Below are 12,669 nucleotides of genomic sequence, written 5' to 3'. Positions count from 1 at the left end.
GAGAGAGAGAGAGAGAGAGAGAGAGAGAGAGAGAGAGAGAGAGAGAGAGAGAGATTCTGGTTTTACTTATGTAACATTATATATTTCTTTTGTTTTCTTGAGTGTAGTTAACCTCATTGAGCTGGAGTTTTCTTCTGTCCTCTTTAGGGATGGGTGAGTGGAAAGTTATTGTTTTAATTTGGTTTTGTCATGGAACATCTTGGGTTACTTATTTATGGTGACTTTTTAAAATTAATAATTCAATTCATTTACATCTCAAATGATATCCCACTTCCTGGTTACCTCTCTACAGACTCCTCAGGGATTTGAAATTCTAGTGATGCAGATCTTTCATTTGCTTGGCTAGAGTCACACCAAGATATTTTATGTTATTTTTGACTACAGTGAAGATTGTTCTTTCACTAATTCCTTTCCCTGCCCATTTATCCTTTGAATAGAGGAAAGATACTGATTTATTTGAGTTAATTTTATAACCAGTCACTTTGCTGAAGTTGTTTGTCAGCTGTAGGAGCTCTCTGGTACAATTTTTTGGGTTGCTTAAGTATACTATCATATTATCTGAAAATAGTGATATCTTGACTCCCTCCATGCCAATTTGTACCCCTTGGATCTCCTTTTATTCTCTAATTGCTCTGGCTAGAACTTTGATTAATTATTGAACAGGTAGGAAGAAATGGGCAGCCTTGTCTTCTCTGATTTTAAGGGAATTGCTTTGAGTTACTCTCCATTTAGTTTGATATTGGTATTGATTTCCTGTATATTGTTTTTATTATATTTTGGTCTTAAATTCCTGATCTCTCCAATACTTTTAACATGAATGGGTATTGCATTTAGTCAAAAGTTTGTCAGCATCTCATGAGATGATCACGTGGTTTTTTTTTTTATCTTTGAATTTGTTTATAAAGTGGATTACATTGATGGGTTTCTATATATTTAGAGATTCCTGGGAAGAAGTGTACTTAATCATGGTGAATGATCATGTTGATGTGTTCTTGAATTGCATTTGTGATAGTTTTTTGAGTATTTTTGCATCAATATTCATAAGGGAAATTGGTCTGAAATTCTCTTCCTTTGTTGGGTATTTTTGTGGTTTAGGTATCAGTGTAACTGTGGCTTCATAGAAAGAGTTGGATAGTCTTCCTTCTATTTCTAATTTATGGAATAGTTTGAGAAGCATTGAAAGTCTGATAAAATTCTGCACTAAAACCATCTGGCCTGGAGGGTTTTTTTTTGTTTGTTTGTTTTTTGTTTGTTTGTTTTTTTGTTTGTTTGGTTCAGAGGCTTTTAATGACTGCTTCTAATTCCTTGGGGTTATGGGGCTATTTAGATGGTTTATCTGATCCTGATTTAACTTTGGTACCTGATATCTGTTTAGAAAATCATCCATTTGATCTAGATTTTCCAATTTTGTTGAATGTAGACTTTTGTAGTAGGATCTGATTATGTTTTGAATTTTCTCAGTTTCTGTCTCCCTTTTCATTTCTGATTTTGTTAATTTGGATACTGTCTCTGTGCCTTCTAATTTGGTTAAAAGTTTGTCTAGCTTGTTAATTTTCTCATATTTGGTATTACTTACAAAGAAACTTCTCCAATACTTTGCAAGAAGCCATTGGAAAGGTAATATAAGCCTGCATTCATTGATATCTTTTAGAGATAAAAGAGTTGAATCTCTGCCCTCTGTAGCCATGATTTCAGACATAATATTACAAAATAATAGGTAGAATTATTTTAAAGGAGAGGAAAGAAAGAAAAAGAGGAATCACATACAGAAACAAATTCCATATCCTTAATAATCCTTTTCACCCATTTTCAGATAAAAATGTATTTTAAGAGGCAGATGTGGAAAAATTAAGAACAGCACCCACAAATATGTTCCTTGACAATTTTCTTCTAACCATTTATTTTTCTTGCCCTTGAACTTTACGTAATACTCTACTGGTTGTAAATTCATGCTGCATTTGTAGTGTGCCATATATAGGGAACAGAATGTCTTTTAGAGGAACGTTGAAAAGAAAGGGGCATTGCCATTTTGACCTACAATTTTGAAAGATTGAATACTGAAATTTTTAAAATGATCACAATATATGTGTAATATTTTTAATGGATACCTGGCACACATATAGGTGACCTTAGTAAAATTCAAAGATTTCGAAGATATAGTAGTAACCAATTTATGGAGAAAACATGAGTAAAATGAAAAACAGAAAAAAAAATACATTTTTGTTTCTTTACTTTATAATCTAGGGAAGGCAACTAAACACTGGAAAAGATGGGCTTCATATCAGAATGGCATGGGAAACACAGAAATTAAATGTGTTAATATCATCACTTCTCAAGCTTTAGAGAAAAGCAGTCATTGTGTTTCTTTTCTAAAACCCTTTTTCCTTCAAAGTCATAAAGGACTATTTTTAATAAAAAGCATGGAATTTTTTTACTATGCTTTTGGAATGAATATATATATATATATATATATATATATATATATATATGTGGTATCAAAACATTTATTATTAGAATGAAAAAAGAATAGGAGTTTGCATGTTAACCAACTTCGCTGATCCATATTGTTTGTTGGTAGTGAATTGGGTTCCATATTTTTACTAGACAACCATTTTAGAGACATTGCACAGCTCCCCCTAACCTGTAAGTTTTAAACTAGACATAGGGGTTGCTGGAGAGATAAGAGTCCTCTTCATTAAAGTAGCCACTGGCAAAAAAAAAAAAAAAATGACTTTGTAGTAGTAATTATCTGCCCAATTACCAAGGTTCATTCAGATAATGCAATGTAAATGCAGTTGGCCACAAACAAACAAACAAACAAACAAAAGATGAGGGGACTCTGGAAAAAGGGGCTTCTGAGGAAGGAATAAGAGCAGGTAATGATGGACAATATTATAATGAGACATCATATATGTGACACAATTGTCAATGAAATTAAGAAAGAGAGAGAGAGAGGAAGGAAGGAAGCAAGGAAGAAGAAAACAATTTATAACATTCTAAAGAACTCCTACATGCTACAAATACAAAGAGTAGTACAAAAGAATTTTATAAACAAGACACAAATTTGTATTTTTTTAATTAATTAATTAATTAATTAATTTTAATTTAGGGATCTGTCAAAAGACACTTTGTGCAGAAGATCATCTGACTGTAGATTTCTGATGCTTTGGATTGTGGTATTTTTAAGACGTTTATCTATTTTTTTTTTATGAGAGAGATGTGGTATAATTTTAAAAGGAATGTGAGTTGTGTATTACCTGGTTAAAAGCATAGAATAGGCATACAATTTTAATGACATGAATCTCATCAATTTGTGGACTGAAAATGTTAATAATTATAGTAAAAATTACTTTAAAATAAATGATTACAATTTTAAACTCTTACAAGCAAAATATAAAATTTTTGATAAGCATAAATATAGAATTACAAAGAAAACTTACCCAGTATTTAAAGTATAAATTCAAGAGATATTTTATTGTATTTAGAGAGAAGTACGAAGTTGTGAAAGCATCTCTATATTAGCCTTACTATTCCCTAGAGTGTGATTAAATTAAGCCCTTGATAAAATGCAAAACTAGGAGAAAGTCTTAAGAATTACTTGTTTAAAAGCATTTGAAAAAAATTGTTATAAACATTTTCTTTTATATTATTCTTTGCATTGAATAACTTACTTCTTGGAAAGCGAGGTGGGTTATCATTGACATCAGTTAGGGTCACGGTAACTGAGGTGGTTCCAGACAGTCCGCCATTTTGACCAACCATATCCTTTGCCTGAATGACAAGCAAATACTGGTCTTTAGCCTCTCTATCCATGTTTGGAAGGGCAGTCTTGATGACCCCTGTAAGATTTTAAATCTCAGTAAAGCACACCAGAATCCACTGAATTACAGTAGCAACGAATATCGATAATGTCTCTCTTCAGTTTTTTTTTTTAGCTTGCTTTGATATATTAGTTTACTTTAAAGACAAAAGAGACATATAGTTCAAATGTACACTTTCACATCATTCAAAGAATACAGATTATATTTGCACGCCCTACTAAAATGCAGAGAAAATGGTACAATGCATTCTTCTTAGTATTGCTTTGAAAGTTTTTAGGTTTTGTTACTCTGAGTCATGCCTATATTACCTGGCGAAACATCTACTCGGCCAGGATACTCCTAATCTCTGATAGATGTAGACCTGGATTTCTACTTCTTGTGACTTAACTGGCTGTATCTAACATAGCTGCCAAAGGGAATGGAAAGAACTTCTAACTTCATTATAACCTCACCTGCATGCTAAATTGTACACCTTCAAGTATTTGAGTAGCTGGCAGGTGTCATAGTGATACCTGGAGGAAACCTCACAAATAAAAAAGATGGCACACTTAGAATTTTTAGAAAACCCTCATTACTCACAGGAAAGATGTGAACATTTCTTCCACTTATGAACCTATCCCTTCTTACTTCTGTTCTCTATTTTTTACCTCTCCACCTCAAAAATCTGTTTAGCCTCATACCTTGACTGTTCTTAGGCAATAGTGAGTTCCAGAACAGCTTGGCTCTAAAAATTAAAACCACATAGCCAGGTAAAAGAAACTTATAATCTCAGCATGCCTGAGATAGAGAACAGATGATCAGTTGCTCAGGGCAACTAATCCTTAATGACAGTGAGTTGCAGAACATCCTAGAATACTCTGTCTCAGTAATCATCATCATCACCATCATCATCATCATCATCATCATATCATCATCAACATCCAAGAGTCTTTTCTGCTTCTCAGTGTGTTTTCTGTGTTAGCTTTGGTTCCAAAATGCCACGAGGTAAAAATACCATATGGGGGCAAAAACAACTAAAACTTTCAAGCAAAGATAGGAAAATGAATAGCAATTTACAAATAAAGTGTCTGTCTTATTTCCAATAATGTGAACATAAAAAAAAGGATATGATAATTAATTTGTCATTTCTTCTATCCCACTCCAAATACATATAAGAATTTATTTTCAAGTAACAAGACTACAGGATGAATGGCATTTATAATTTATATAACTATTTATGTTATATCTAATTCTGTCTGTCAAACATAATCACACTTACAAACACACCTGTATGTATACACATCACATCTGTAGTACTTCTATGTTTTCATGTTTGAATAACACCTATTCACCTAGGCCAAATTTTATTTCTTAATGTCAAACACCTTTCCTGTGCACATTATGTATAACTGTGAATAAGAGGTACACGAAGAGCATCACAAATTAACTCCCCAGTGGCTTTTCTGCTGTCTGCATACTGATTATTTACTTTTGAAATAAAGTGAAAACAATATTGTTTGCTCAACAGCATCATGTGTGAAGTGTCTAATCAAAAGTACCCTTTATGAACTGCAATGATTTTATGAATATTTCATGTTTTTCCTTATTTCAAAATCCATAGTAAAACTAGCATGGACCTCACTCAGCATGAATATCTCCAAAGATACCTTCTTATTCTTTAAATTCTCAAACTTATGTGCTTACATCTTTTGTTCTTGCTTTTATTTAAAAATAAGTTTTGTGTAACTTTTTAATTAAAAACTGGTAATATTGAGAATTTGGCTCAACATGTTTCATTTTAATAAAAAAAATGAATTATTTTACAAAAAAATCTATTTATGGTTTCAATGTTTTATTTCTGTTCATTTCTCTTTTTTCTCTTCCAATATTAATGTGTATCTCTTACCGCCTTTGCAAAATACTGTGGTACAAACAAGTCCACAATATTTCATATGATCAGAAAAAAATTGGAGATGTATATGAGGTTGTTTGGTGAATAAAAGTCTTGTTTTGCAAAAGTGGAGACAAGTTTGGATCCACAGAACTTATAATGAGGTCCAGCAGGTGTGGCAGCCATCGTTAATCCTAACTCTGAGACAGAGACCAGGAATGTTGGGTCAAGCTGACAAGCTAGAATAGTGGAAATGGCTGAGGTGTTCCATGGTCACTCAGAGACCTTCCTCATTAAAAAAGTAGAGTTTGAGAAAGAAGACATTGTGAACCTGGTGCCTCCACATGTGTCTCTGAATACAAGTATACACACTTTCACATACATGTGGGCTTATACACATTCAAAAATGCATAATACACACACAAACACCCCCCCACACACACACACATGTACACACTAAAACTGAAAGTAATTCTGATGCATTTGACATTCAAGGTTTACTTAGTGCTATTATTTTTTGAAGCAATTACAACACCATTATGATAGAATCTGGCTATCAAAGTTAGCTGCTTATTTTTCACACCTCTAATTGCCTCATTATAAAAGATCTTATTAATGGCACTCTCCCAGTGCTAAAATAATCACAAAGCTTAGAACTAACTGAATACAGGTGGGAGAGGCAATTTTCAAATTCCTGAGCTACTACACAAGGATGAAATAACAGGCTTCACTAGAGTTTCGATACTTATACCTAGCAATACTTCATTTCTAGTTATTTAAATTTTGTTAGCTTGAAGTGTGGAAAAGTATCCTTAGACATTACAATATATTTTTACTAGTCAATAGTTATGTAGTCACACACTTACATAGGTACAGAGTAAGTAATTTATAATATAATAGGATATAAAGTGTTAGTCTGATAAAACTGGATCCCTATATTCTATAGTAACATTATGAAATTAAAAATATTCAGTAATCAATGATTATTAAGTCATATTTAGTGAAAAATAAATCTATCATTAGCACTTCAGGAAAATATTCTGCTTTCTTTTCAGTTTTACATATTTTATTTCAAACTGATACATAAAATCTGAACTTTATGCTTGCCAAATTTTTCCATATCTAAGAAACTTTGATTTACTCATAACTCACTTTCAGAAATTATCCTAATAGACACATACAGAATAGAAGGCATGAATATAAATCTGCTTTTGTTCAACAAGTGTCTCTTCTGTAGTCTGAGGGAAAACATTCTCATGATTTTCTAATGTTCCACCAACTATGATGGCTTATTAAGTTACTGTGTGTTTGTAATTTCTCAGTGTGATCATATTTAAGTAAGAATCTCTTTTACCTGCAATCAATCACAGTGAAGTGATGGCTTAGGGATTGCAATCTTTATGCACACTCTATTTAAATTGTTTCAAATAACACATGGTCAAAGGGATCACAGGTCAGAGATATTGAAGTTATGAATGGTCAATTCATTGGCTTCACTACAACTAAATGACATTGAAAACCAGAATCTGAAAAGATTCATATTAACTTTTGAATATCAGTTTTGATACACAAGTTTTCTAACTTTTTATGAAAACTATCATCCTGTAAGGACCAAGATTCCATGTACACTTCCAGTGGCAACAACTAATTTTGCACCTCTCATCCATTATGACTGCTTTTATTTTATATAGTCGTTCTGACTACTCCAAGAACATAAAATTAAAAATTGGGCATATCAGCTTCTTTGTTATTTCTGTAGTTAATAACACATGTTAGAGGTGAAGATAATAAAGTCATTTGATGCAACAATTTTCAAATAGGTATACCCCATCCTTAAAAGAAAGCCACTGGTATTAGCAATGACTTTATCTGCAAATACAGTATATCGGATAATCACACCATCCGCCTCTTTCCTTTGTTTTGAATTGTTTTTCATGTCAGATCTCCTGGGTCCATCTTCAAAAACAATTTTATGTAAATATAGACCTATGAATAACAACAGTGTATGTGATTATGAACTAAATATATTTACCTGCTATACATTCAGCTTCTGTCAATATACCTTATAAATCTTAGAATTAGTTACTTAGAATTAAAATTAATTACTACTTATTAATTACTTTCACTTTATACAGATGGCTGTTAAGCTGCATAATGTTTAGAAACAGTACAGACCTAGGAAAAATATGCAACACTCACAGCATATTTTAACACAATATGATGAATTGCCAAATTACAGCTGAGAAGACAACAGCACTTACTTAAATTGGGTAGCAATGGTGGCCTCTGCAAATATCACTTTTTCTTAAAAGATACCCCTCTCTAAGCATAATAAACCCCCAGAAACTCATTTTGAATAGAAAAATAGAAACTGATGAAATCAACGTGAATTTAAAAATGAAAAATCTGAACTATATTGAGCAGCATGTAATTAGGAAATAAAATTCAAAGTCAAACAAAGAGAACAAAAGAAGAATACTTGGGAATGTGTACTGTGAGGCTTAATCTGTCTTGGGAAGATAAATAGACCAGATAATACAATGGGAACTATGAGATGCAAATGTTGTGAATTATTCAGTAATCTATCCATAGAGCCTCAGGATTAGAGCAAACTAGAGCAAACCAGCAGGATTTGTACATTGTAAAATAGGGACATGATGAAATAGGTCTTTGAAAAAGCAGCCTTCAATTATTTCAGATAAGTACATAAGATTGGATCTTGAAACTTATATTTCAAAGGAACATAGAAACCAAAATACCATAGAACTTAAATCTTGTTGCCTTAAGCAAATATCTCCTAGAGTAAACGGTAATAGAATGGTAACTAGGATTTAACTCCGCAAAGGGGCCATAAGCTCAAATCTGTACATTTTCCACTGATAAATAAATTGGCACTCTTCTCAGATATCAAAGATTACACAAAAGCATAAGTATACTATGAAAATGCTATGCTTTTACATGAAATTTTTCTTGGGAAAATGAAAGAATCCAAAACTAAATATAAAATATAATTGCTATATAGCTGACATAGAAAAGATTAATCCCTTCCTGAAGTCTGTGTTTCTCCATAAATTTTAACCGGAGCGTCAAATATTAGAAGTGATTATTTAAATGTAAAATGTACACTGAAGGCTCTTTTGCCTGAACACTTGGCTCTTGTCTGGTGGACCAGTAAGTATCAGCCCCTAGGCTTGATTCCAGGATTCCATACACAACCAGACTTGTATTGAGCACTGAAGATGAAAAGACAGGCAAATGCATGGGATCACTGGGCCAGCCAGCATACCTGATGTGAGGATGTGTAGGTGAATGGGAGAAAAAGCTTGTGTCTAAACTATTGTATAAATGACATCAGAGAATGGAAAATGATGGAAGGCATATAGGTAGAGGTTTCAGGTCTTATGAGCTAGTGACATAAAATTGAGTTAAAACAAGTCCTCAGATAACATATAGCAGGTATTAATATGTGACCATAAGTAGTATATTCAAGAAAAAAAAACTCCTCAATGGGAACTGGAGAAACATCTCGTAAGTTATTCCTTATACCTGCATGATTGATAACACTCATCTATATATTCATTTCCAGTGCATTGTATGGCCATGTAGTTCACAGGCATGCATGGAGAGAAATTTCATACACATTTAAACTACAGCCAAACAGCTATCAAGTGGCAAATGAGCATTGGGATTGAATTCTTTTTTGCTGAGCTGGCATCTTGTCTTTGAGATTTTTTAAAATTTATTAATCATTTTATTTATTCACATTTCAAATGTTACCCCCCTTACTGGTCTCCTCTCATGAACCTCCCACCCCATCCCATTCCTCTTTGCCTCTAAGAGGGTGCATCCTCGCCCACCCTCTCATTCTGACCTCTCCCCTCTAATATCCCCCTTCTCTGGTACATCAAGCCTCCATAGGACCAAGGGCTTCCCTTCCCACTAAAGACAGACAAGGCAGTCCTCTGTTGCATATGTATCAGGAGCCATAGGCCTATCCATGTATTCTTTGGTTGGTGATTTAGACCCTGGGAGTACAGAGGGGTCCAGTTAGCTGATACTGTTGTTCTTCCTATGGGGTTGCAATCCCCTTCAGCTCCTTCAGTCCTTCCTCTAACTCTTTCATTGTGGTCCCCAGGTTCAGTCCAATGGTTGGCTGTGAGTATCTGCATCTGCCTTAGTCAGGTGCAGGAAGAGCCTCTCAGAGGATAGCTATATCAGGCTCCTGTCTTTAAGCACATCTTGGCATCAAAAATCGTGTCAGGGTTTGGTATCTGCAGATGGAATAGATCACATGGTGGGGCGTTGTCTTTCCTTCAGTCTCTGGACATTTTTGTCCCTCTCAAAAGTTTTAACCCAGAATTGTCCCTGTCTAAAGGAAATGCACTAGCTTTGAGATTGTAAGTGACATTATCTGCTTACTTGGTTTACATTTCTGCTGAATTCTGAGACAATTCAATACAACCTTAAAATGGGTTACTTTTGTTTTGGACTGGAAATTATTTAACTATTCCTGTCATATATCAGACATATTCATACATGGATTATGTCTTTAAGCAAGTTGTCCATATTAATTTTATCCTACTACATACAATATGGTTTTTTGGAAGGAGAAATTATGGTAGAAAATATCACTACCCTCTTGGCATGTATATAGTGCATAAACACTGCATTAATGGGACAAGCACTTTGAGTTATTAACTTAGCTACTTTATTATCACATATGAAACTTTATGCAGCACATCTAAGAGTGATTGCCTGAGTCTATCATATTTAGCATATTTTTTTCTATTAGAATTCCACTATCTTCTATAAAATTCTGAAATTTGAAGAAATGGAAAAATGTTATTCCTCTTGTAAATAAACAACATACTGACATGTGCAAGCAAGACTAAAATTTGATTTTTGCTCTCTAGTCACACAGGAGTAGTAGTTTCTATTTTACCACAAAAATATGTTACTATTTTTTTAAAACAGCAAATATGAATAGTATAAGTAGTTTAATGAACCAAGACTCACGAAAAATATCTGTATGAATGGTTGTAGGAAGAGTTATCCAAATAGTGGTCATGGGTACAGTATTAAAAATATGTTTCTCAACATCTTTCAAATTGAATCTATTATATTTTAGAAAGTAAAATTGACTTTTCTTTGGTCACCGTGAATAACGTAATCCCATAGCATACACAATTGACTAATTAGTGTAGTTTCAGATTTTTAATTCAGACAAAAATTCTACAGTCTGCGGCAAGACTAAAAGTCCATGCCATTTGGAACAGGTTACATAAATCAAGAGCATGGTGTCTGAACTTTGTATCTCCAATCTGACATTCAGTTCAACATGCACACTTTCTACATTTACATGGCTCATAGCAAAACCAAATGCTTTCACTTATTCACCTTCAACACTAGACTGATTAATTATAATTATTTCTATTCTATTAAAAATTTTTGATATTTCCAAACTTTATGATTTGTTTGATATACCTGGCCAAATAATGCATAACAAAATGTATTGAAAATTTAATGACTGACTAAAATTGTATTTACTTCTCATGTACATTATAATTATTGTTCACAAACACATTCAACATATTTGCCCTTGCTTTTATTTGTGAATGAAATAATATTTCAACTTTGGGAAATACGATAAACAGAATCATTTCCTTTAAAATATTCAGCTAGAATTATCCTGAGGGTGTCATCTCTTTGTTGACAAAATATTCAGTGAGGGAAATTTAAAATATTGAGACAAACCAGCCTCTCCACAAGAAGAGAACGAGAGAAAAGTAACATTTTGGATGAAAATAAATCTTTACAGCATATCACTTAATTTCTACTATTTTTACTTAAAACTAAACTATAACAAAGACAACTGTATAAATATTCTAAGAATTTAACACAAAATGAAAAAAATAATTTGTTTTTAATTTAGTATTTCACTGTTTTGTCTAATTTTCCTGTGAACTAACATTTTTAAGTTTGGCTTATATGTACTTCCTATTTATGTTGCTAAAAAATATTTTTGATTGTTTCAAATTATGAATTTCCAATATTTTACATGAAATTAATACAGAAAACAAAATTAAAATGTGCAAGCAGATTATGAAAATGTCCTAATAAAGTCAGGAATCACATGTGATATATTTGTGAATGGCATTTTACTTAATGTTTTTATGAATCTAGTTAAATGGAATAGAATAGATGATAACTCCTTAATAATGGGATATTTTTAGTGATTTTGACATACTGAGAAAAGCAGAATGTAAATGGACTTGTTAGTATTATAGTAATAGAAAGTAAATATTAAGTATACTCCAAGACATAAATGACAGCTACCATAAGTGCAAATATTATTTCATACCTGTTTTGGGTTCCACTGAGAAATATGGCTGTCCTTGCAGAATACTATAGACCACTCGAGCACTGTTGCCATAGGTAGGATCATCGGCATCTGTTGCTGTCACTTGTACCACTGAAGTTCCTAGGTGACATTTAGATTGGCTTTGGATTAAATTCCCAAGCAAAAGAAATTCTAGATTACACTTATTTCTTATGTTTAATTTGTCTTCACCAAGGCACATGAAATTTCAGTCTAGTATATTTTGTTGTTTAAACCAAACCAAAGAAATAAAATTTAATAACAAGTCTTGAAATAGGCAGTATGAATATATTTAGATTAAAATACTACCTAAATATAATGAATGATGAATTTTAGATTCAAATCAACTAAGAGCCAAATGAGGTTAAAATATTAGTTGTCTTTCCATCATGCTCAGGTGAAAAGCTTTCATTCAGAGCATTGTCTCAAGATTCAAGGAGTGGCTCAAAGGCAGAGTGAGAGCTTAGAACAAACTTGTGCTCATCTAATATCATGCATGATCAAGAGTGAACGTGAAATAAAAATCTGTAACTTTATAGTGTATATTTTGTCCATTTAAATTTATATTGAGTGCTTACTCTATCTCCTTGATAAGTGTT

At 32.7% G+C, this 12,669-nt stretch overlaps 1 protein-coding gene across 6 annotated transcripts in view; it reads right to left on the bottom strand.

Moving 5' to 3' along the window:
- The window catches only part of Cdh7 (cadherin 7), a 152,761-nt gene that overhangs the window by 75,408 nt on the left and 64,684 nt on the right, over positions 1–12,669 (bottom strand). For all 6 annotated transcript variants that reach the window (XM_021197642.2, XM_029539124.1, XM_021197640.2 and 3 more), the window contains 2 exons: positions 12,053–12,172; positions 3,672–3,839 (listed from right to left, as the gene is read on the bottom strand). In XM_021197642.2, the coding sequence (XP_021053301.2) occupies positions 3,672–3,839; positions 12,053–12,172 (288 nt within the window). The remainder of the gene's footprint in view (positions 1–3,671; positions 3,840–12,052; positions 12,173–12,669) is intronic.

This window comes from Mus pahari, chromosome 5, assembly GCF_900095145.1.
Source record: "Mus pahari chromosome 5, PAHARI_EIJ_v1.1, whole genome shotgun sequence".
Lineage (NCBI taxonomy): Eukaryota > Metazoa > Chordata > Mammalia > Rodentia > Muridae > Mus > Mus pahari.
Note: the sequence above shows the minus strand (reverse complement) of the source record. Positions and strands in the feature narration are given on the sequence as shown.